Source organism: Lepidochelys kempii, chromosome 2 (genome assembly GCF_965140285.1).
Source record: "Lepidochelys kempii isolate rLepKem1 chromosome 2, rLepKem1.hap1, whole genome shotgun sequence".
In the NCBI taxonomy this organism is placed as follows: domain Eukaryota; kingdom Metazoa; phylum Chordata; order Testudines; family Cheloniidae; genus Lepidochelys; species Lepidochelys kempii.
The window spans coordinates 220,860,687-220,884,956 of record NC_136381.1 but is presented as its reverse complement, the minus strand read 5'-3'; the positions used below and the strand labels follow the sequence as shown (position 1 = coordinate 220,884,956).

Sequence of the window (24,270 nt, the reverse complement as noted above, 5' to 3'; positions counted from 1 at the left end):
CTTCAGGTAGTGTTGGGTCTGAAAGCAAAAAGTAGTATAAGAGAAATAAAGATTTCTGTACACCTTTCAGTGCTTTTCCCTTTTAATTGCAACATAATTTATTTTATTTTACTGTCATGTATATACTTTTTTGTTTCATTCTATTATGCAGGGGCCCTAAGATATCAAAATATGTTAAATAGCCTAAGAGTTGAAGTCGCTCATAGATTTTACCATAATTATATAATAAAAGGACTTGACAGGGCTCACCTTTCTAACTGACAAAATTATTCTAGTGGTAAATCCAAACCTGCTTCAACAGAAGAAAACACTGATTCAGTTATATCCATGGTATTTAAATCCCCCAGGGATACTCATAAATGACACATTTTCATTCGCTGCTCTAAGTGCTGTAACAAGAGAAATAATTTCAAGCACCATTAATTTCTGTTTAAAACTGTAGCATATTTTATTTTTCAAATAGATTGAGGCCTCTATTATTAAATGCTGAGTATCAAAATGTTTGACATCTTAATCCTAAAATTGAAATGATATTTGCCATATACAGTACTATATTAAAACAACAAAGTTGGAGGGAAAAGGTATATTCCTTTGTATACATAATAAAGTTATTACTGTGAAGATCTAGATATATATGGTATACATGAGTGTATCTACATTCTAGTTAATGTGAATGTCATATTGTGACAAGCACTAAAAGGTATGCTAGTAGTGTTCATATTGGCACATCATTCTGGATTCTTCTCAAGTGTTCATTCCTGTATTCACGCCAGAAACATTCATCTTCACCAATCCCAACTGACAGTTTCTAGAAGGCAATAAAAATTAATTTGATTATTAGAGAGTTTTGAGGAATGCAACTGCTGCACTTTAAAGTCACTAAAAAGATCATATTTTCTGTGATTTAGATGAGCAGAAACTTTCTTAGACTCACAAGCAAAAATAAGGAAGTTAATTCTGATACCAGAGATAATGGTTCAGCTGTTGCTGTGTTGGATTCTATATCACCTAATTAATATGATGTACCCACAGCTCTAGTTGTTTAACTGTAAACACTTACGCCACTTACAGCAAAACCTTAATTTTTAAAAAATGTCTTGGACATTAAGGAGATATCTAAAACATCAATTTATATAGAGGTAGCTATTATAGAGAGAGCTATAGCTATGAGACAATGCAATAGTTTTTCTTTGGAGGTTTCAGACTATAGACAGTCCAATATTCCCACTTGTGCCCTCAAGTAAATTATGTAACATCACCGAGCCTCCATGTCTCATCAGTCAAATGATGATACTAATGCTTACCCACCTATTGTAAAGCGCTTTAAGATTTATGGATGAAAAATGCTACCTAAGGGCTAGGAATTCTATCTCATTGTCTGTGGAGGCACATGTTAAACAGTATCTGCGAAATATTCTACATGGCAACAAGACAACTGAATTACTGTAGTACTTCTATAAATCAGGTTTTGCATCCCTTTAGACAGTTATACTTGGGAGACCACTTGAAGAGTTGAATATCTCTGGTCCCTGTGTTCAATATGCTGCACAATTAATTTTCTTATCTTTTCAATTTAAAAGGATTTGTGAGGATAGCCTCCAGCACAGATGTGACTTACTTGTTCATCCATGAATACAGGTTTTCTGACATTCTTTTTCTGTCTCAAACCTATTTCTGGTGCCATGACAACCTCCATACCAAAATCGGGCACAAGAATTGGCATCCTTGTCATAATACCACTTTACCAGATAATCTCGACAGTCTCCTGGTTTCATAGGCTCCAAGCACCTAGGATCTGAAAACACATCAAGTTAAGTTAGCTGGGAATTTTCTTCCTTATTGTGTTAAATTGAATTTTATAAAAGAACCTTCTTCAGTAAATAAAAACCATCTTCTGTTCCACCCACTTGATCTCTTGGGGTCATATACAACCCTCAATCAAGTTCCCATTGATATCAGTGGAAGGTATGTGAATGGATTGAAAGATATATGGACTAGTGGCTCAGTTTTCAAATTGGGGTGCTTAAATCCCTATTCTGGATCCTAAATCAGTGTTGAGGTGCCAGAATTGTGCTCTTATTCTAGAAATTGTCATTGCCAAGCAACAGCAACCAGTTGGATAAAAAAAATTAGTGGTTTGCAAATATTTAACTCCAAGTTTATACATGCTTTTATTTTGTTCCCGATATAATCTAGTGAATTTAGGGTCTAGCAAATATTAAGGTTTGTTAACACTGCCTAGACTAAAAAATAGTGGATGCAACTCTAGTGAGCAGGCTACCTCCTGAAATATTGTGAATGCCATTCATCCTTGATGAGAAACATCTGCTACATTTCCAGGCCCCAGGCTCACCTGAGCAGAGTTTGCTAATTGTTCTCAGTTGTGTATCGAGCTATTACATTTTTTCTCTGTCAAAGCTAAATGATTTGAACTCAACTCTCCAAGCATGAAAATGACTTATTCACTTAATCCACTCTGCCTCCTTATTCACTCTGCATTTGGCATAATAAAAAAATTAAAATAGGTTGTATTCAAAGTGTTGTGAAAAGTAGTCAGCATTTAAGAGGAAAAAATGAAGTCCTTAAAGAAACCCGAACAACACCTACTGTAAAACAAAAACCAAAGGTAAAAAGACAAGAACAAGATCTTTGTTCTTTCCAAATTCTAGCAGCAGCATTTGCTCCTTACCTTTTCTAGTTGCTATTACTTGAGGCTGCAAAACTGTTGAAGGCCATTCTACATCTGTGATTATACTGAATGGCAGAGGTACATCTGGACTAGGAGTTCTACTTTCCAAGTCATCAGGTCTGCCATAAAGAGAAGAGGTCACTGGTTGTCTGTGACTATCAGGAAGGTTCCTTTGAAAAGGTGTGCTAGCAGTATAATCCAGTGAGACAGATAACAGCTCCGTCTCTCTGTCAGTCTCTGGAGGGCTCAGCTACAAAAGGATTCAAAGTTTATATTAATGGTAAAATTCTACTTAGACTCACATACCAAGAGAAAAATTGAGATGATGTAGGAGGCTAAGAGTATTTTCTCATGTGCTATTTAGCTGTATTGGTCGGCAATTTCATACCTCTCTAATGAATTGTGAACCTCCACATCTCTCTCTTGCTATTTTTGGAATATATTTTTATTACTTCTTGGGTGCTGCCGGACTGAGAAAGCAGTATAGTGCTTTCCACTTAATTCAGTTACAGGCTATGTCAAACCTAATTCTCATTAATCAACGCCGCAGGAAACTTTTTGTTGGCAAAGTAAAGAAAATCAGGGATATGAGGGGCCAAAGGGTAAAATGAATCTGTGAAATGCTTCATAATTTCTAGTATGTAGTTCCAAGGGATTATGTGACATTTTAGATCCTGAATCTAGGCACTGAGATGGATGGCACCCTATTTGCTGCATTATTTGCAGGGGGATATGCATGCATTCTGCCTCTTTCCTACTCTTAGGAAGTAGGAAAGTAGTGCCTAAGAGACTACTAGAGCAGAAGGTGATAAACATTTAAATTATGCAGACCATATCTTAATACACAGATTGTTTTGTGAACATTTCTCTTCCCATTCATGGTCGCATGGGATCATCTCATCTCCCTACTGCTGATAGTCAGAATTTTGAATGGTTAACCAGATCATATTAAGAAGCAAATACAATTGATCAAATATCAGAATTTGAAAAGAAATCTACAATTGATAGTGAATTGGCGATTAGGGAAATAGAAATATGTAGCATTTTTTGGACAAAATAACCCCCCTTCCTAAAACCTGTAAAGCTCTGTAGATCATTAACCTAACCCCAAATTCTAAAAATGACTCCAAGAATTATAGATCACAGAATGGAGAGCTTTCTCTGAATTATCAGAATTCCAGATCTATAAATAATGCATTGCTTTTGACTTACGAAACTATATATACTCTCAATTAAAAGAAATAATATTACAGACTTCAGCATTTCAAACAGCAATTTAAAGCATGTAGTGTTATAGATTAATGTGAAATAATATTGGATACTGGTGAGCTGATTTGTCACTTTTATAACTGGACACTATGTTCTGCATCCCTTGTTTACAAGCAACCAGAATCCAGGGCCAGTCCAGGGAAAATCCTGCCCATTTTGACTCAATAGCTGTAATTGTATAAATATCTTGCGACAGCAGCTACAACAGTGCCATGAGAACACCTGTTCTGACTTTCAGGTGACATTGTAAACAAGAAGCGGGCATCATTATCTCCTGCAAATGTAAACAAACTTGTTTCTCTGAGCAATTTGCTGAACAAGAAATAGGACTGAATGGACTTGTAGGCTCTGAAGTTTTACATTGTTTTATTTTTGAATGCAGTTATATTTTTGTACATAATTCTACATTTATAAGTTCAACTTTCACGACAAAGAGATTGCACTACAGTACTTGTATTAGGTGAATTGAAAAATACTATTTCTTTTGTTTTTTACAGTGCAAATATTTGTAATAACAAATAAACATACAGTGAGAACTGTACACTTTGTATTCTGTTATAATTGAAATCAATATATTTGAAAATGTAGAAAACATCCAAAAATATTTAAAATAAATGGTATTGTATTATTGTTTAACAGTATGATTAATCATGCAATTAATTTGTTTTAATTGCTTGACAGCCCTAAAAATACTTTTCTGCTTTTGGGTAACATATAGTTGGTTTGAACAGATATTCCTTAGAATGGAAAATATCACTAGAATTGTAACATTTTAACTGTTAAAATAGTTTAAAAAAAAGCAACCCTGCACCCCCTCTTGGGTGTCCATAATACATGCAGAAAGAAAGGAAAAGAGACAGCAACGCTTGAAAATTGAGTGATCTGGTATCAGCTAACAATATCCTATAGGATATTATAGAGACTAGGTGTGTAAGGTAATATCGCTTAATGGACCAATTTTTGTTGGTGAGAGAGACAAGCTTTTGAGCCACACAGAGCTCTTCTTCAGGCCTGGGAAGGGTAATCCCAGCATCACAGCAAAATGCAAGGTGGAACAGATTGTTTAACATAAGTAGTTGGCACATATTGTAAGGGACTATTCAAGGTAGAGTGGCCCATTAACACCTCTGCAGTCATAGGGCAAAAAGACAGGGTTAGTGGGTTACAGGTTATTGTAATAAACCTTAAATTAAGTGTCGCTGGGCATTTAGTGCACTGGATGAGGTGCACCACATGTTGTGATAGGCATGTCTAGGACCCAGAGATCTGGAAAGGGTGTTGTGGGGGATGTTGATCATTGTAGCAGTGGAGATATGTCTTCAGGTTTTGCATCTGTTGCTCTGGCAGGTCTGGTGCCACTTTGAATTGATGTGTCCTGATCTGTGGGGAACTTGCTTCTGATGATGAACTTGCAAAGGTTGTTTGAAGGTCTGAAGTGGGGGTTCAGGAAAGTTTTCTTTCAGAATGGGGTCCCCATCAAGTATGGATTGTTTGATACCCTGCATGGGTTCCAGTGTGGGGTGGTAGGTGAAAACTAAGCAGGTGTGATCAGAGAGGAGGGGTTATTTCTGTATTGAAGCAGGTTCTCTTGGGGTATTTGGGTGGGCTGTTCCATGATGCAATCCACTTGTCAGTGGAGTGTCCTTTTTCGGAGAAGTCGGTTTTAAGTGTGTTAAGATGTTTATCCTGGACTTTCTCCTCAGAGATTACAGAATCTAATTTTCAACATTTTCATTCTAACTGCACAAAACTGTGCCTTCACAACACATTTGCACAGGCAATTACCATATTTTCCACATAAAAATGTCTTCTATTGCATAATTAGGCATATAAACTGGGTGCGTACTCAACTGCAGGGGTAAAAGTAGAGGCCAGATTGAAGCCCCATTAAAATGTTGCTTTAAGAGTGAATTTCATGTTCTGTACATTCATAGCGTACATGTGCACTTTGCTACATATATTTTCTTTTCTTAGAGAACTATATTTCCTAATAGTACTTTTCCATGTAAGAAATTGTTCTAGTTGCATTCACAAAGGGGTGGTGATTTGTACAATTGTGAATGGAAGGAGAGGTACCCACAAAGCTAACTTTAAGATGTGTCCATACTATGAAAAATTTGAAAATCCTTGGAATAATATATATTTTACAGATCTCCTTTTGATTCTAAGACTCCAACATCTACTTCTTTTGGTAAACAGCAGTTTTTTAATAATTAGCAATTAAGTTCCAGATCTCACTTTAAATATCCTTTGTCCAAATCTTGCTTCTGTCTATTGAAAGAATTCATGATTTGAGCATGTTGCCTCTTGGTAGGATAATGAACAATGTAAGAAATTATGTTTTAATGTAAATACAGCCATAGTTCTTTTAAAAGATGATCAGTAATTATGCTTTACTTACAAAATTGATAGTTTCTTGCGTAGGTGGAGGGACATAAAGTTCTGGAGTCTGAGTTTTACCAAACTGATCAATATTACGTTCACTGGGTGTTTCAAATCCAGGGTGAAGAGTAGAAGATGAACTGAGGACTCTGGTGATATATGGGCTGGAGTCATTCTCACAGATTTGTTGGATGAGATTATTCTCAAGAGCTGCAAAGATTAACAGAAACAGGAAGTTTGTAGAGGCTAACAAAAGAAAAGATAAACTTGGAGCCTGATTCTAATCATACTTGCATTGTGGTATAAAGCATGAATCTTTAATTCTAATGGTTAATGGGGTATTGACCGCTAAGGACATGTCAGAATTGCAGTGGGAAGGAATAAAACAATGTAGTCTTCAGAATGATTTGATTCCAACATTTGATAGAGTTAGAAACATTTAGTTAAAACAGTTAATGCTTCCAGGACCAGTAAACTTTTCTAACTACTGGTGTTGGACCAGTGTCCGGAAAGAAAAAATTGTATATGTTAGTGTTTGAGAGAGAGAGATGAAACACTTCCACATTTTACTCTGATTCTGAAAGGAAATTCAGTGCAAAAGTGGAACAGTTGCCAGAGTTGCTCTAAAGTGATCATACACATGAACAAAAAAAAGTCTATAATCCAGTGCAGTGGTTCTCAACCTTTTCCATCCCTTGACCGCTTTCCCCAAGAAACCCCTTAGTATCTATCTGGGATCCCTCTCCCATTTAGCAATATAGAAAGAGCAGAGTGGTTATGACACCTGACACCTGTTCATGACCCCAGTTTGAGAACCGTTGCTCTAGTGTCTGTAGATCTGCTTGGCAGTCACCTGTTTGTCTTGAAAGCTGTGTCATATAGCATATCCTAGATGTATTTACCTCTAAAACACACTTAATTAATTAGTACAGGGAAAATGTATTAGAAAGAGAATGACTTGAAAAGTAGATCTTAAAATTATCTGAAAAGAACTAATATAAAATGAGTATTCTCAAATCTGTTTATTTTTGTTGCTTCATATATCAATGATATTTCCCAATTAATGACTGAATGGGACTAATATATAGGGCTTTATTAGTTTAAAGAGCATAGGGACAGGTGACTAGAGAAAGTTGCTGAATCTGTCATTAAGGTCCCAATCCTGCCATGAGCTCTTCATGGGCTGGCCCCTGAGCCCAGATGGAGCCCCACTGAGTTACTGCTGGCCATAATCTGCATCAGAGTATAAGAATGATGTTACCATTTACTCAGTGAGGTTCCAGTTCTGCCAAGATGTCTGTGCAGGCAGACTTTATTACAGGTTCAGGGGCTAACTGAGTAGGTGGTATCATCTGTCCTATACACTGATGTAAATATTGCCAGTGGAGTTGAAAAAAAAGATTTAGGCCCAGATCCACGAAGGTATTTAGTCTTCTAATTTCCATTGAGGTCAATGGAAGTTAGGAGTCTACCTTGGTGGATCTGGGCCATAATGTTTTGATTTTCCATAGAAAAATCTTAATCTTATGAGTCTGTAACAGGGCACGCTGACACCTTAAGGCAGGATACAGGCCTAGCACAGTTCTTTAGAAATTTCAGTTTAGAAAAAAGGCTTTCTGCAGATTATAGCTCCTATGGGACATGGCGACTACAAACCTGAGAGCCAGGCCGGCTGGGAGGTCCTTTTTCCCAGTGAGAAAGAGACACGGGAGGGAGCAATACTGGTGATGATTCTCTCAGGTGAGAGAACCTGGAAAGGCTGTGCCAAGGGCAAAGGAAGACAGAAGGCAGAAGATTCTGGAAGTAAACTGCTGGCTAGGTAAGTGGTGTAGGGTGGAGGGTTTTGATTTTGTGGAACATTGGTCTACTTTCTATGGGAAGAGGGGATTGTATAGTTTAGATGGCCTCCACCTCAGGAGAAGGGGAACCAATCTCCTTGGGGACAGGCTAGCTAGAGAAGTCATAAGGGGGTTAAACTAACACCAAAAAGGGTGGGGGATAAGAAAAGGAAAGATATAAGCACTAGTTAGCACAAAATTGAGATGCTGAGAATAAAGTTCCACCTCCCCACCCCCCCAACACACACACACTGTGAACAAGTTGGCAACTGCTGAGGGCACTATGTATATGGTGGCCCTGTTGGAGAGAGTTATGGCAGACATAGTAGATATCAAGGCCACACGATACACTGTTACCTCAGTTAACTCCTTTCTGCCAGCGCTGACATGACAAGATGGGTGAATGAAGCAGAAGGAATAGTATAATCAGTGGAAGATCAAGTACAAGGGCTCTCTGCCCAGCTGCAGAGAAGCACCGACTTATTTTTTCTTAAATCTGAACTGGCAGATCTCAAGGGAAGGTCTCGTTGCAATAATTTGAGAATTATCAAGATTACCTGAAGGGGCAGAGAAAGATCACTCCCTAGAATTTGTTCCTTGGCTCCTTTGAGAAATGCTCAGCTTGCTGGATGATTTTAAATTTGATTTAGAATGAGCATGTAGGTCCCTGGCTCCTAAACAGCCTGGAATGCTAAACCTTGTGCACTGATTGTCAAATTTCTCAGATTTACGGCAAAAGAAAAATATTGCGGCTAGCTCATGGGTGGGGGGAGAACCGTTGAGGGGATGCCAAAAAATAAAATAATGATTTCTCAAGATATTGTAAAAGATATGGTTGAACAGAGATCAGGCTTTAGAAGAGGATGGGAACTGGTTAAGCAGCAAGGACTTAAATATTTCATAAAGTTTCCAGCTCAGTTTCATATCAGGATTAGTGAGGAAGTGTATCTGTTCCAAAAGCCACAGGAAGCAAAAAGGTTTTTAAATAACCTGAAGTGAAATGAGTATCTGTTCTGATTTATACCATGTTTACTTCCCAGTTGTTATGTCTGCCTTACCTGCACTTATGAACCTATCCAATTATTGTGACTGACTGACTGACTTATTTGGGTTATTTCTTCAGCTCCAAGCTTATACTTTATTCATTTTTGGGACACATATATAAATTCTCATCAAATTGTTAACTGTGAAGCGCCCCAGCAGGGGAGTTAAGGGAACACCTCATCCTGAACTGATCTCATGGGAGCGAACTGACTGTGAAAAGGATTTATTTAAATTGCATATGAATATGAAGTTCTTTGCTCCTGTATTTGTGCTGGGGTATTCATGAAACATTTGACAACATCCCCATGTGGCAGATCAACATGAACCATTTGTTTGTAAATATTACAAGGCCTGTGTATTAGCTGGGCACCAACATACACCAAAGATGGAGCGGTGCAGCTCCCTGATGCTCTGTAGAAATTTGAGGGCTCTGATATCACTTTTTAAAATTGATGCCAGTGAGAGACCCTGCAGTGTTGCCGTGCCTTGCTGCTGGGGCTCCTCAAAGCCCAGCAGCTTGACAGCCGATGTGTTGGAAATAGGAGAGATGGCTCTCTTCCCTACAAGACGTCCTGGAAAGCTGCACAGGAGCTGAGCAATGTAGTTATACCCCCTATGGTCCAACAGAGCAGAGGAGAAGACCAACATGCGTTGCTGAGCTACAAGAACAGTGACTTCTACCCTCCCTGTCACCTTCTACTTTCTCCCTCTCACCCTGGCCCTGCTTGCCCCTCTCCCCACATCCACTGCCTTCCTCTTCCCCCCCCTTCTTCAGTTCCTTCCTCCATCCTAATGCCTTCGGTAAGCTCAAACCTGGAGTTCATGAACATGAAGTATGAAGTTAGTATAGAAGAGTCACTTATTTGCTGTGTTTTTGGTGCAATAATTTACAATTTTGGGAGCAGTTAGATTCCTCTCCTCTTAGTTATATGTTAATATGAAGAAGGGAAACTGAATGTTTGGTTGTAAACTAAAAGGGGGAGGGACACGTGGCTCTGGAATTCCCACAACATACAATGTCTTATTCAGTGCACCAACCTGTATTACCAGTATTCTGGTGTTTGGTTTGGCAAACTGAAACAAGTACAAATTAGGGGACAATATACGTAACCTTGACATACCTAGTTAAGAAGTATTACATTTGTGGAGTGCATGATCCCTTCCTAACTCCTTACCATGTAGTTACTATTCTGGTGTAGGGAAAATAGGATGCCTGTTTTAAATAAATAATAGTAATAATAATAATACTTTAAATAATGGATATTGGTGGCTCTCCCGGCCTGGATAGTGTGTCTCTCTGGCTGACCCCACCGGAATTTATGAATGGTTTAGTTTTGTCTATATAATGTTAAGTATTTGACAACTATTGCCTTTTCATTGTGCTTGCTTATGCTTGGTATAAAGTTAAGTTGTTATATGTATGTTACGTTTTTGCTTTATCTTGTATTTTTGTGCTTTTGAGACATTTCATCCATAGACTCCTACCCCAGTGGGTTTCTGTATGGGGAGGAAGACGAGACGTAATAGAGCAAATTATACAAACATTCCATCCCCTTCATTTGTAAGGCTACAAAAATCATTCTTAACACAGCCAAATGGTCCTGAATCTTAATTTTATTTCCTGGGATGTAATGGGTCTCAATATTCCATTTAAAGAAAAAAGTGTACTGCATGTTCTGGCACCACGGATCATGCTGTGCCCCGGAAGCGTCGAGCAGCAGGTTGGGCTCCTAGGCGGAAGTACGCAAGCAGCTCCGTACGGCTCTCACCTGCAGGCACTGCCCCCCAGCTCCCATTGGCCAGTTCCCAGCCAATGGTAGTGCAGAGCCAGTGTTCAGGGCAGGGGCAGTGCGTGGAGCCCTGTGACCCCCCGCCTAGAAGCTGGACCTGCTGCTGGCCGCTTCCGGGCCACAGCGCGGTGTCAGAACAGGTAGAGACTAGCCTGCCTCAGCCGGGCAGCACCAACAACAGGACTTTTAATGGCCCGGTTGGTGGTGCTGACCAGAACCGCCACAATCCAGTGCCTTACATTCTGCAACCCAGTACTGGGTCACGACCCGCACTTTGAAAACCAGTGGCCTAAGACAAAAGACCTCTGCATGTAGAATCACGGCCATCCATGATACACATGGTAAACAATGTACATCACCTGAAGATTAATGAAGTGTTCTTTAATTTCTGCAAAGATCAGTACCAATTGGACATAAGCCCCTTCACAGATGCTTTGGATCAATTTTTCAAAAATATTACATTACTGCAAATTACTGCAGACTGGCATAGAAACCTTGATATGCCTCTAACAGAGGATGAGTTAATTGAGAATATTAAGAATATGAAAGTGGCAAAAGCCCCCAAGCCAGATGGCTTCCCTGCCAAATAGACACTTCCTTGATGTCCCATCTGACAGGATGCTTATCAGTTTGATCCGAATGCACTAAGACTGCCAGAGGCCTTAGATCTACTGGGAACTTTGGAATTGCTTCAGAAACGCTTGTGGCGGGAGCAGCGCACCAAGCTCCCTAACCCCTCCACCACCTAGGAGCTGCAGGGATGCAGAGTCAGGTAGGGAGCCCCTGCCAACCCAGCCAACCCTCCCCCCACCAGCAACAGCAGGAGTCCTGGCTGCGCACCACCTTCCCCCAGCAGCAGCGGGGGTCTCGGGCCACTCCCCCCAGCCACCATGGTGCCCCCAGACTGCCCCACCCCGAGCATCCGCGGCCCCCTGCCCAAGTTTTAGTCACGGGTATTTTCAGTAAAAGTCATGGACAGGTCACGGGCCGTGAATTTTTGTTTACTGCCCATGACCTGTCCATAACTTTTACTAAAAATACCCATGACTAAAAGGTAGCCTTATCTCTAAGTACTTACATGGGGAAGAAATATTTGATAAATGAACTCTTCAGTCTGTAAGAGAAAGGTATAGTACAATCCAATGGCAGAAAGTAGAAACTAGAACAATTTATACCGGAAATAAGTTGTATTTTTTTAACAGTATGGATAAGTTAATCATTGGAAAAATTTACTCAGGGTTCTGGTGGATTCTCCATCACTGGCCATTTTTAAATCAAATTGGATGTTTTTCTAAAAGGTATGTTCTAGGAATTATTTTGGGGAAGTTCTATGGCCTGTATTATACAGGAGGTCAGACTAGATGATCACAGTGGTTCCTCCTGGCCTTGAAACTGATGAATCTTTGGGGTGGAGTGCCTGGGAAGGAATACTTTGTGGTGGTGTCTATGGGGAGGAGAGGTTGGGAAATGTCATAAGCTCCCTTATAGCACTATGTGAAACTGTGAAAAGGAGGGAAGGATTGACAGACCTTGAGGGAGATGAGTGGCCCAGAGAGAGAGAGACAGAATGCAAAGGTGAGGAGAAATCCTCTTCTCTCTCCTGCATGAAGGACAGAAAACTTCACAGACAATGGAACTTTGATCCAGGACTGAAGCATCCTGGGAAAAGACTGACAGAAGCCTTCAATGGAGGGCTGGTAGCCCACAGAACAAAAGAAGTTGGATAAAGAATGGCTGTGGGAACTCTCGTTGTTTGTATTGGACTTTCATTTACCGTGGAAGGCATGAAGATTTGATTTGGCTAGAGGACTAAATTACAGAGCGAGTGAAGGAAACTGAGGAACGAGTTGCATCTGAAGGTAAAAGGCAAGCTACTTTGCCACAGAACTATACTGACTGGCTTCAGTTGCTATGTCAAAGGCCTAATTCCATTCAATGCACTAATTTCATGGTTCCTGTTAAAGAGGTAGTTTCTCTTACCTGGGAGTGTGATGAAGTCCTCTATCTGGTAGACATGTTCACTGTCAGGGTCTGTAGCTATGAGCTGCAATTCTTTCAGAAACTCCTGAAAGTTGGGATCAGTCTTCTGAACTACCCCAATTACAAAGATCTCAATGTTGATGGCATGCGCATTCCTCACTACGACATCCAGTCTTTGATCACGAGTATCAGCTTGTCCATCTGTTATCACAACAGCCACTTTTCTTACCCCTTGTCGTGCAACCTGAAACATCTCAATGGCTTTGTTGATAGCTGAAGCTGTGTAAGTGCCTTCCCCTAGGTACTGCATATTATCAACAGCAAGTTTCAGCCTGTCTTTCCTCATGTGCTGCTGCAGAGTCGATACCAGCTCTACTTTGTGGCTGAAGTTGATAATGCCAATGCGGGCTGTACCTTGGTTGGCTGTTACCCTGTCAATGAGTGTATTCACAAAATCTTTGATAATTCTGAAGTTGTCTGGTCCAACACTTTCTGAGCTGTCAATCGCAAATACAAGTTCCAGTGGAGTTTCTTTACATTTGACGCTACAGCCTAAAATATTAACAATTTTAGACATTTTATGAGAAATTTCCTTTCGATTACACAATGAATGCAACTGAAAAAATATATATCAGACTCTCAGTCACCCAAGCCAAGGGGACTTTTCTGAAAATAGAAAACTAAAGTAATCTACAGTTACTGTTACTAAGATTTTTTTTCATAGCAAATGGTAGGCCAGATACAGAATGGAGAGAAATGGGTAGAAGATTCTGACTTCCCAAATTTTAAAGTATTTATCTATCTCTACATTTTTATAATGAAGGTGCTCTTTTTCCTTGTTTACATTTTGTTTATTTATCAACATCTACTAAATATTTATTAGAATGTAAGAATGGTTATACTTGGTCAGACAAATAGTCCACTTAGTCCAGGATCCTGTCTTCTGACAGTGGCCAATGCCAAACGCTTCAGAGGCAATGATCAGAACAGGGCAATTATCAAGTGTTCCATCCCCTGTCATCCACTCCCAGCTTCTGCCAAACAGAGGTTTAGTGGTACTAAGAGCATGAATTTGTGTTCCTGACCATCTTGACTAATAGCCATTGATAAACCTAGCCTCCAATAATTTATCTAATTCTTTTTTGAACCCAGTTATTCTGTGGGCCTTCATGACACGCCCTGGCAATGATTTCCACAGGTTGACTGTGTGTTGTGTGAAGAAATACTTCCTTATGTTTATTTAAAAACTGCTGCCCATTAATTTCATTGGGTGACTCCTGGTTCTTATGTTTTGTACAGGGGTAAATAACACTTTCCTATTCACTTTCTCTACAACATTCTTGATTCTTACAGACCTCTATCATATCCCTCCTTAGTTGTTTCTTTTCCAAGCTGAACAGACCCAGTCTTTTTAATCTCTTCATACGGAAGCTGTTCCATACCCCTAATCATTTTTGTGACCCTTCTCTGTACCTTTTCCAATTCTAATATATATTTTTGAGATGGGGCGACCAGAACCACATGCGAGTATTCAAGATGTGGGCGTACCATGGATTTATATATTAGCATTATGATGTTTTCTGTCTTATTATCTATCCCCTTTTCCAATAGTTCCTAACATTCTGTTTGCTTTTGTGACTGCCGCTGCACATTGAGCAGATGTTTTCAGAGAACTAAGCACTATTACCTACATAGGAGACAAAGTATCCATAGTTATACCAATTTAATAACTTTCAGTGGCACTATTAATATATTCAAAGTAAATTAATAAACAGAAATGTTCTTTATTGCATTTTGCGTTTATAATTTTAAGTTCTATCTCCCTTAAAGCCCACAATCTAGTAATTGAAACCCTAACATTTTTTCTGACAGTTTAGTTTATAATTTCTGAAACCTTTAAAAAAAGACATTAACTATGTAGTTTATGTCCTCAGATTTCCCAGGTTTGCGCCGTCTGTAAAGGTAATATGCCCAAACTCTAGGCCCAGTCACCCCTTCTGCAGACAGTGTGCAGTACAGAGTTAAGGGAAGACATCTCAGTGAGGTTATCCTTCCAGTAATTCTGTGTAGAGAACAGGTTCTTTCTTGGCCACTTGCGGAACATTCTGCATGGCTTGCCGACAAACCCTGCAGATCCCAGAGATATGCAGAAAGCCTGGCCCCTGGTGTTCCCTCCTTCTTCTTCTCTTCCTTCCCCCTCCCCTCTCCCCACTTCTTTGGCAGTGTGGCTATGCTGCCAGGACTTCCTCAGCTGGCGTCTGCCCCTGGAACCCTTTTTACACTGCTGGGACAGTGTCTAGGGACATATGATACAGTTTCTGGCTGGATTATACTTCCACTGTGAGCTCTGCTGGATTTCCTTTTGATTTGCAGAATTCCTATTGCTAGCCCATATGATGTGCTTACTTTTCAGCTGAAAATCATAGGCTCTACCCAACTTCATTTATTTTCTGTAACATCTTATTTAAAGATGTTTTACTGCTGACACTTTACATGTGTTCCATTATGACAGAGATCCTTCCACACTAACATGGAGTAGCAGGTTTTACTTGTATCCTTTCAACCATGGTAGTTTTATTAAAACTTGTTATTTCTTTTCCATTACATAGATCTTACCACATATTTCCATGATAAGTCTGATAATTTCTTCTTTCTGAAAAAGAGCATTCATTAATGTGTTACGTTTATTCTAATCCTGGGGCATGTTTTTCTTTTGTTTGAGCTGCTACTGCATATCCAAAACCTGCTGTCCCATTCTATTGAAGTTTTGCTCTTTTACAGAGCAAATTATATTGCACTTAGGGACGATTATAAAGTGGCTGGAACTCATAAATGTCACCAGCTGACAGGAGGCTATATCATGCCATCAGCTTCTAAATAGTACTCCTAGTTGAAGTCAACAAGGAGTCCGGTGGCACCTAAAGACTAACAGATTTATTTGGGCATAAGCTTTCATGGGTAAAAAATCCCACTTCTTCAGATGAAGTCAGTTAGCTGTTCTTAAAAATCTACATAATATGTGGCCCAAAGTATTTACAATAAATTGCTCTTGATACTAATCATAGGTCTCAAGAGTTGTAATCTGTTGTTCACATCTCGGGTATTAAGTCCTTTAATGCACATTTAAAAAGAAAAACTTGCAAAGATGACATGGTTTACTCTATGTGGTTATGTCAGAGACTGCATGGTCCATTATTTTATTATCCTAAAATGACCTGTTTGGATGTTTGAAAGAAAACTATGTGGTCTAGACGTCATTACTACATATCCCAGTTGTTCCCATATGCATTTCTATCCACCCATATTGTACATTCTCAGCAAATTGCCTGCTGCTGTCTATCACATGAAAGGGTTTTGGAACACTCCATGTTTGGCATGTGTAGATTCTTCAGGAAGTGGTATAGTTAGCAAAGTATTTCCACCGCTCCAGCCAGCAAGAAGAATGACAACAACACAGCAGAACCTGCCTATGACACAAATTCCACCAATAAGATGATAATCTCTGGTGGAATTTGTGTTCTTCTTCCACATGTATTGCTAATGTACTGTCAGTGTGTCTCTGAATTCCAGGTCAGCCCAATTTACAATAACTCTGAAGCAGCAGGATCAGAATTTCTTCAAATTAACAAAACATGCACAGTTTTTGCAAAGGGTAAACTCTTGACTGTCATGAATCAATAAATGTACATACTTACAGTAAGACCAGGTTCACCTTTTCTTCCCACAAACCCCTAAGAATTTGTAGAATGAGATCAATTAATAAATGCTAGTTTGTCTCATTTCCATTCTGTAAAATTAAATAACGTAAAAAAGGCATTTTACCATTGGTCCCGCAGGTCCTGGTTCTCCAATATCTCCTTTGTCACCTTTCTTTCCTGGATCACCTTTCTCCCCATAATCTCCCTAATAGAATACAGAGGGGTAAAAGTAGTGAAGTGCTAGAGACACACAATTGGAACTGTGCTTCCCCAGTTTTTGTGTTCTTTGTATTAGCACATGTCCTCCATACCAACCCATGGAAGAACTCTATCTGTGCATTTGAGATTACTGGTCAATGGGCAGTTTGTACATGAACCACTACAGTAATTACTGCGGTGACTGTATGTCAACCTAACATAGTTTTATAGTGTAGACGTGCACAAAGTGTTTGCAGGATCAGGCCCTTAGACTTCAAGCTCTCTTTAAGGTAGTGTTGGTCTTTTGTTTATCTGCATAGAACCAGGCGCATCTAATAAGAAAAAAAATCCTTTATTAACGCATAGGCTAGAATTTACCTTTGAGCCAGGGAGGCCATATCCCTCTGAACCCCTAGGTCCTGGTAAACCTGGAAGTCCTTTTTCTCCCTGAATACAATATGGAGAGTATATTCAACTAAAAGTGATATTAAGTTATGGAAAAGATACATTCATGTAGTAACATTCTATATCATAGAGAAAGTCGAAGTCTTTGCATTATATGATGTCACTAACAATTCAAAGGTGCTGTTTTAAGTACCAGTGATAACTAATGGGTTTGGATTTGGCGATTCAGTCCATACACTAAGGATCCCACAATACTTTTTTGTAAAACAGGGGTTGGTGTACGGTGCACCAGTTGCTCTGCTGTATGTATATAATTTTGTAAAATGCTTTGTGATGGTAGCACTGTATTCAGTATAACTGCCACCATGGAAACTGGACATTAAAAACAGTAATTTTTAGCTACATGTGGATTTCCTGAATGTACAGAAAATCCATTACAGTGATAGAGGTTCACAAACCTTTCTGTTCCTTTTAATACAGGAATGTTAGTATTTTTTGACTGAGACATCATGCCAAATGCAGCCAACAACCCCACAGCTCAGCTAAGCAGTTGCAAATGTTACATAACAGGAATGTGCATTCCCAAAGCCCAAAGGAATGATAAACAGATGTCTCTGTAGTGCAGCCCCACAGAAAGGAAGTAATTTGTCTACCTTAAACCACTTCTTCCACAGCCACTGGGAGTGCTGCTATAGCGTACAATACCTTTAAGGCCTAATGAAGATCCAGATCTGTTAGGGTATATCTACGCTGCAATCCGAAGTGTAACACTGGTGTGGTTAAAATTAGCAGTGTGGCCACAGCAGCATGTGTTTCAGTGTAGGCTGCAGGAGCACGTTGGCTAAACCGCACCCCTGAGTGATGTAAGTCACACCAGCCTAAGCACTGGGGTAGATAGGGCTACGTTAAAGCTCTCCCACCAACGTAGCTACTGCCTCTCACGGAGGGGGAGTAATTAAGTGGACGGGAGAGCTCTCTCCCACTGGCTTAGCGCGTCTGGTGAAGAGGCTGTACTGTTCGCAGTACTGCTTCTAGTGTAGGCTAGCCCTTAAGTCATACAAAGTGGTCTCTACCACCTTTCCCCAGTCTCTGGGTTGTAGCAGTCATTTTTTTTTAAAGTGACGGGGGAAAATAAGTGCTGGGACAGCCTGAGATCATTCTAGGCTGTGATTCCCAGGTGAGATATGGCATTGCACTAGCATAAATCTGGAGTAATGCTGTGGAGAAGCAGTGACCCCTGAGGTGTAATCTTAACCCCAGTGAAGTCAATGAGAGTTCTCCCATTGACTTCAATGGAACCAGGATTCCATACCAGGTCTCCGTTCCTGTTCTTTTGTAGATCAAACATTTTTTTTTTGCGGGGTGGGGGAGGGGGGGTTGGAGGGGAGGTAATCTGATCAGGTCTTTAGAGTAAATAGAAATATGATATTTTACATTTTTGTCATGTTTTTAATAAAAAGAAAGCAAAAGGAATATTGATGCAATGTGGCCCAGTCAATGGCCATTCTTTATCAGTGTTAATTACTGTAGACAGCAGTCACAGCTCTTTAGTTTTACTGACTGCAAGCTAAAACATTAGATTGGTTTAGAATGACACTAAAATGTGGATGGAACATGTTATGAAATGAAAATCACATATATACGTCTGACATTTTCCCATGAGAACATAAGCACAAGGCTTGAAGCAGATGCAGGAAAGTTATTTATGTTTCACTTTACCCCATTTCAGAGTTTTGTTTGTGTGTGCTCCTGCTAAAGTATTACTGGTTTGAAAATGGAAACATCTGAGGCAAGACTCTGTTTCCATAAGACTCTCTTTCTGTAGCCTCAGCCCTGGTCTACACTAGGACTTTAGGTCGAATTTAGCAACGTTAAATCGATTTAAACCTGCACCCGTCCACACAGTGAAGCCCTTTATTTCGACTTAAAGGGCTCTTAAAATCGATTTCCTTACTCCACCCCTGACAAGTGGATTAGCGCTTAAATCGACGTTCCCGGCTCGAATTTGGGGTACTGTGGACACAATTCGATGGTATTGGCCTCCGGGAGCTATCCCAGAGTGCTCCATTCTGACCGCTCTGGACAGCACTCTCAACTCAGATGCACTGGCCAGGTAGACAGGAAAAGAACCGCAAACTTTTGAATCTCATTTCCTGTTTGGCCAGCGTGGCAAGCTGCAGGTGACCATGCAGAGCTCATCAGCACAGGTGACCATGATGGAGTCCCAGAATCGCAAAAGAGCTCCAGCATGGACCGAACGGGAGGTACGGGATCTGATCGCTGTTTGGGGAGAGGAATCCATGCTATCAGAACTCCGTTCCAGTTTTCGAAATGCCAAAACCTTTGTGAAAATCTCCCAGGGCATGAAGGACAGAGGCCATAACAGGGACCCGAAGCAGTGCCGCGTGAAACTGAAGGAGCTGAGGCAAGCCTACCAGAAAACCAGAGAGGCGAACAGCTGCTCTGGGTCAGAGCCCCAAACATGCCGCTTCTATGATGAGCTGCATGCCATTTTAGGGGGTTCAGCCACCACTACCCCAGCCGTGTTGTTTGACTCCTTCAATGGAGATGGAGGCAATACGGAAGCAGGTTTTGGGGACGAAGAAGATGATGATGAGGAGGAGGTTGTAGATAGCTCACAGCAAGCAAGCGGAGAAACCGGTTTTCCCGACAGCCAGGAACTGTTTCTCACCCTAGACCTGGAGCCAGTACCCCCCGAACCCACCCAAGGCTGCCTCCTGGACCCAGCAGGCGGAGAAGGGACCTCTGGTGAGTGTACCTTTTAAAATGCTATACATGGTTTAAAAGCAAGCATGTGAAAGGATTACTTTGCCCTGGCATTTGCGGTTCTCCTAGATGTAGTCCTAAAGCCTTTGCAAAAGGTTTCTGGGGAGGGCAGCCTTATTTCGTCCTTCATGGTAGGACACTTTACCACTCCAGGCCAGTAACACGTACTCGGGAATCACTGTAGAACAAAGCATTGCAGTATATGTTTGCTGGCATTCAACCAAAATCCGTTCTTTATCTCTCTGTGTTATCCTCAGGAGAGTGAGATATAATTCATGGTCACCTGGTTGAAATAGAGCGCTTTTCTTCAGGGACACTCAGAGCTGCCCATTCCTGCTGGGCTGTTTGCCTGTGGCTGAACAGAAATGTTCCCCGCTGTTAGCCACAGGGAGGGGGGAAGGTTGAGGGGGTAGTCACGCGGTGGGAGGAGGCAAAATGCGACCTTGTAACGAAAGCACATGTGCTATGTATGTAATGTTAACAGCAAGGTTTACCCTGAAAGAGTGTAGCGACTGTTTTATAAAATGTGTCTTTTTAAATACCGCTGTCCCTTTTTTTTTCTCCACCAGCTGCATGTGTTTCAATGATCACAGGATCTTCTCCTTCCCAGAGGCTAGTGAAGCTTAGAAAGAAAAAAAAACACACTCGCGATGAAATGTTCTCCGAGCTCATGCTGTCCTCCCACACTGACAGAGCACAGACGAATGCGTGGAGGCAAATAATGTCAGAGTGCAGGAAAGCACAAAATGACCGGGAGGAGAGGTGGAGGGCTGAAGAGAGTAAGTGGCGGGCTGAAGAGAGTAAGTGGCGGGCTGAAGACAGGGCTGAAGCTCAAATGTGGCGGCAGCGTGATGAGAGGAGGCAGGATTCAATGCTGAGGCTGCTGCAGGACCAAACCAGAATGCTCCAGTGTATGGTTGAGCTGCAGCAAAGGCAGCTGGAGCACAGACTGCCACTGCTGCCCCTCTGTAACCAACCGCCCTCCTCCTCAAGTTCCATAGCCTCCACACCCAGACGCCCAAGAACGCGGTGGGGGGGCCTCCGGCCAACCAGCCACTCCACCACAGAGGATTGCCCCAAAAAAAGAAGGCTGTCATTCAATAAATTTTAAAGTTGTAAACTTTTAAAGTGCTGTGCTTAAAGTGCTGTGTGGCATTTTCCTTCCCTCCTCCACCACCCCTCCTGGGATACCTTGGTAGTCATCTCCCTATTTGTGTGATGAATGAATAACGAATGCATGACTGTGAAGCAGCAATGACTTTATTGCCTCTGCAAGCGGTGATTAAAGGGAGGAGGGGAGGGTGGTTAGCTTACAGGGAAGTAGAGTGAACCAAGGGGCGGGGGGTTTCATCAAGTAGAAACAAACAGAACTTTCACACCGTAGCCTGGCCAGTCATGAAACTGGTTTTCAAAGCTTCTCTGATGCGTACCGTGCCCTCCTGTGCTCTTCTAACCGCCCTGGTGTCTGGCTGCGCGTAACCAGCAGCCAGGCGATTTGCCTCAACCTCCCACCCCACCATAAACGTCTCCCCCTTACTCTCACAGATATTGTGGAGCACACAGCAAGCAGTAATAACAGTGGGAATATTGGTTTCGCTGAGGTCTAAGCGAGTCAGTAAACTGCGCCAGCGCGCCTTTAAACGTCCAAATGCACATTCTACCACCATTCTGCACTTGCTCAGCCTGTAGTTGAACAGCTCCTGACTACTGTCCAGGCTGCCTGTGTACGGCTTCATGAGCCATGGCATTAAGGGGTAGGCTGGGTCCCCAAGGATACATATAGGCATTTCAACATCCCCAACAGTTATTTTCTGGTCTGGGAATAAAGTCCCTTCCTGCAGCTTTTGAAACAGACCAGAGTTCCTGAAGATGCGAGCGTCATGCTCCTTTCCCGGCCATCCCACGTTGATGTTGGTGAAACGTCCCTTGTGATCCACCAGAGCTTGCAGCACTATCGAAAAGTACCCCTTGCGGTTTATGTACTCGGCGGCTTGGTGCTCCGGTGCCAAGATAGGGATATGGGTTCCGTCTATAGCCCCACCACAGTTAGGGAATCCCATTGCAGCAAAGCCATCCACTATGACCTGCACATTTCCCAGGGTCACTACCCTTGATATCAGCAGATCTTTGATTGCGTGAGCTACTTGCATCACAGCAGCCCCCACAGTAGATTTGCCCACTCCAAATTGATTCCCAACTGACCGGTAGCTGTCTGGCGTTGCAAGCTTCCACAGGGCTATCGCCACTCGCTTCTCAACTGTGAGGGCTGCTCTCATCCTGGTATTCATGCGCTTCAGGGCAGGGGAAAGCAAGTCACAAAGTTCCATGAAAGTGCCCTTACGCATGCGAAAGTTTCGCAGCCACTGGGAATCGTCCCAGACCTGCAACACTATGCGGTCCCACCAGTCTGTGCTTGTTTCCCGAGCCCAGAATCGGCGTTCCAGAGCATGAACCTGCCCCATTAGCACCATGATGCATGCATTGTCAGGGCCCATGCTTTCAGAGAAATCTGTGTCCATGTCCTGATCACTCACGGGACCGCGCTGACGTCGCCTCCTCGCCCGGTATCGCGTTGCCATGTTCTGGTGCTGCATATACTGCTGGATAATGCGTGTGGTGGTTGATGTGCTCCTAATTGCCAAAATGAGCTCAGCGGCCTCCATGCTTGCCTTGGTATGGCGTCCGCACAGAAAAAAGGCGCGGAACGATTGTCTGCCGTTGCTCTGACGGAGGGAGGGGCGACTGACGACACGGCTTACAGGGTTGGCTTCAGGGAGCTAAAATCAACAAAGGGTGTGCCTGTACATCAAGGAGTATTTCAGGCAGGACTGCACGGAGGGTTCCAATAAGAAATGGTGCACCAAAGTTATCGTTGTTATTGGAACAAAGAGGTTAGCCTGGCCTCTGATTGATACATGGCTAGATTTACCTCGCTGCGCCTTCTCTGTGAGTGAGTGCAGTGTGATCTAGACAGGGGAGGAGGAAAATGAGTACAAAACAAATCTGGTCTATTTCTTGTTCTGACCCACTCCATCTATCTTTTACATCTTTGGCTGGCAGCAGACGGTGCAGAAGGACTGCATGCCATCCACATCTCATGGCTGCTTGGCAGAAGATGGTACAGTACGACTGCTAGCCATCTTCATCTCTTGCCTGCCTGGCATAAGATGGTACAATACGACTGCTAGCAATCCTCATCTCTTGCCTGCCTGGCAGAAGATGGTACAGTACGACTGCTAGCAGTCCGTATCGCCTGCCCGCTCACCATAAGACGGTTCAATAGGACTGCAGGACTAAAGAGAATGACCTGGTCAAGTCACTCCAAATTTAGTCCCTGCGCCCATGTCTGCCCAGGCGCTCCCAGCCGACGTGGCCAGGAGCACCTCGGACACGACGAGGATGACTACCAATCGTATTGCACCGTCTGCTGCCAGAAGGCAATGGGTTGCTGCTACTGTGCAGCAAAGCCGTACCGCGTCTGCCAGCACCCAGGAGACATAGGGTGACGGTTACCTGAGCTGGCTCCATGCTTGCCATGGTATGGTGTCTGCACAGGTAACTCATGAAAAAAGGCGCGAAACGATTGTCTGCCCTTGCTTTCACGGAGGGAGGGAGGGAACGGGGGCCTGACGACACGTACCCAGAACCACCCGCGACAATGTTTTAGCCCCATCAGAGTGCTCCATTGTGAGTGCTCTGGACAGCACTCTCAGATGCCCGATTGTTTGCCATTGCTCTGACGCTGGGAGGGGCGCTTACAGGGTTGGCTTCAGGGAGCTAAAATCAACAAAGGGGGTGGCTTTACATCAAGGAGTATTTCAGGCAGGACTTCACGGAGGGTTCCAATAAGAAATGGTGCACCTAAGTTATCGTTGTTATTGGAACAAGGAGGTTAGCCTGGCCTCTGATTGATACATGGCTAGATTTTCCTCGCTGCACCTTCTCTGTAAGTGACTGCAGTGTGATCTAGAAGAATGAGTCCCCTAGACAGGGGAGGGGGGGAAGCAAATCTGGGCTATTTCTTGTTTTGATCCACTCCATCTATCTTTTACATCTTTGGCTGGCAGCAGACGGTGCAGAAGGACTGCATGCCATCCACATCTCATGGCTGCTCGGCAGAAGATGGTACAGTACGACTGCTAGCAGTCCGTATCACCTGCCCGCTCACCATAAGACGGTTCAATAGGACT

The 24,270-nt window shown here is 42.2% G+C and overlaps 2 protein-coding genes across 3 annotated transcripts in view; one reads left to right on the top strand and one right to left on the bottom strand.

Moving 5' to 3' along the window:
* Positions 1-423: 423 nt before the first annotated feature.
* Positions 424-24,270, bottom strand: part of COL28A1 (collagen type XXVIII alpha 1 chain) — a 118,152-nt gene continuing 94,305 nt past the window's right edge. For both annotated transcript variants that reach the window (XM_073333869.1, XM_073333870.2), the window contains exons 28-36: positions 17,267-17,335; positions 16,815-16,895; positions 16,688-16,723; positions 15,609-15,645; positions 12,993-13,544; positions 6,360-6,550; positions 2,690-2,939; positions 1,619-1,795; positions 424-808 (exon numbers count right to left, since the gene is read on the bottom strand). In XM_073333869.1, the coding sequence (XP_073189970.1) occupies positions 1,623-1,795; positions 2,690-2,939; positions 6,360-6,550; positions 12,993-13,544; positions 15,609-15,645; positions 16,688-16,723; positions 16,815-16,895; positions 17,267-17,335 (1,389 nt within the window). In that variant the 3' untranslated portion in view covers positions 424-808; positions 1,619-1,622. The remainder of the gene's footprint in view (positions 809-1,618; positions 1,796-2,689; positions 2,940-6,359; positions 6,551-12,992; positions 13,545-15,608; positions 15,646-16,687; positions 16,724-16,814; positions 16,896-17,266; positions 17,336-24,270) is intronic.
* LOC140906054 (uncharacterized) lies at positions 19,218-21,241 on the top strand. The gene is made up of 2 exons (XM_073329554.2): positions 19,218-20,062; positions 20,650-21,241. The coding sequence occupies exons 1-2, from the start codon at positions 19,480-19,482 to the stop codon at positions 21,189-21,191; spliced, it is 1,125 nt and encodes a 374-aa protein (XP_073185655.1). The 5' UTR covers positions 19,218-19,479; the 3' UTR covers positions 21,192-21,241.

Coding starts and splice junctions, on each gene's coding strand:
- LOC140906054 (XM_073329554.2), top strand. CDS start 19,480: ATGCAGAGCTCATCAGCACAGGTGACCATGATGGAGTCCCAGAATCGC. Junction 20,063..20,649: donor AGGCGGAGAAGGGACCTCTG/GTGAGTGTACCT, acceptor TTTCTCCACCAG/CTGCATGTGTTTCAATGATC.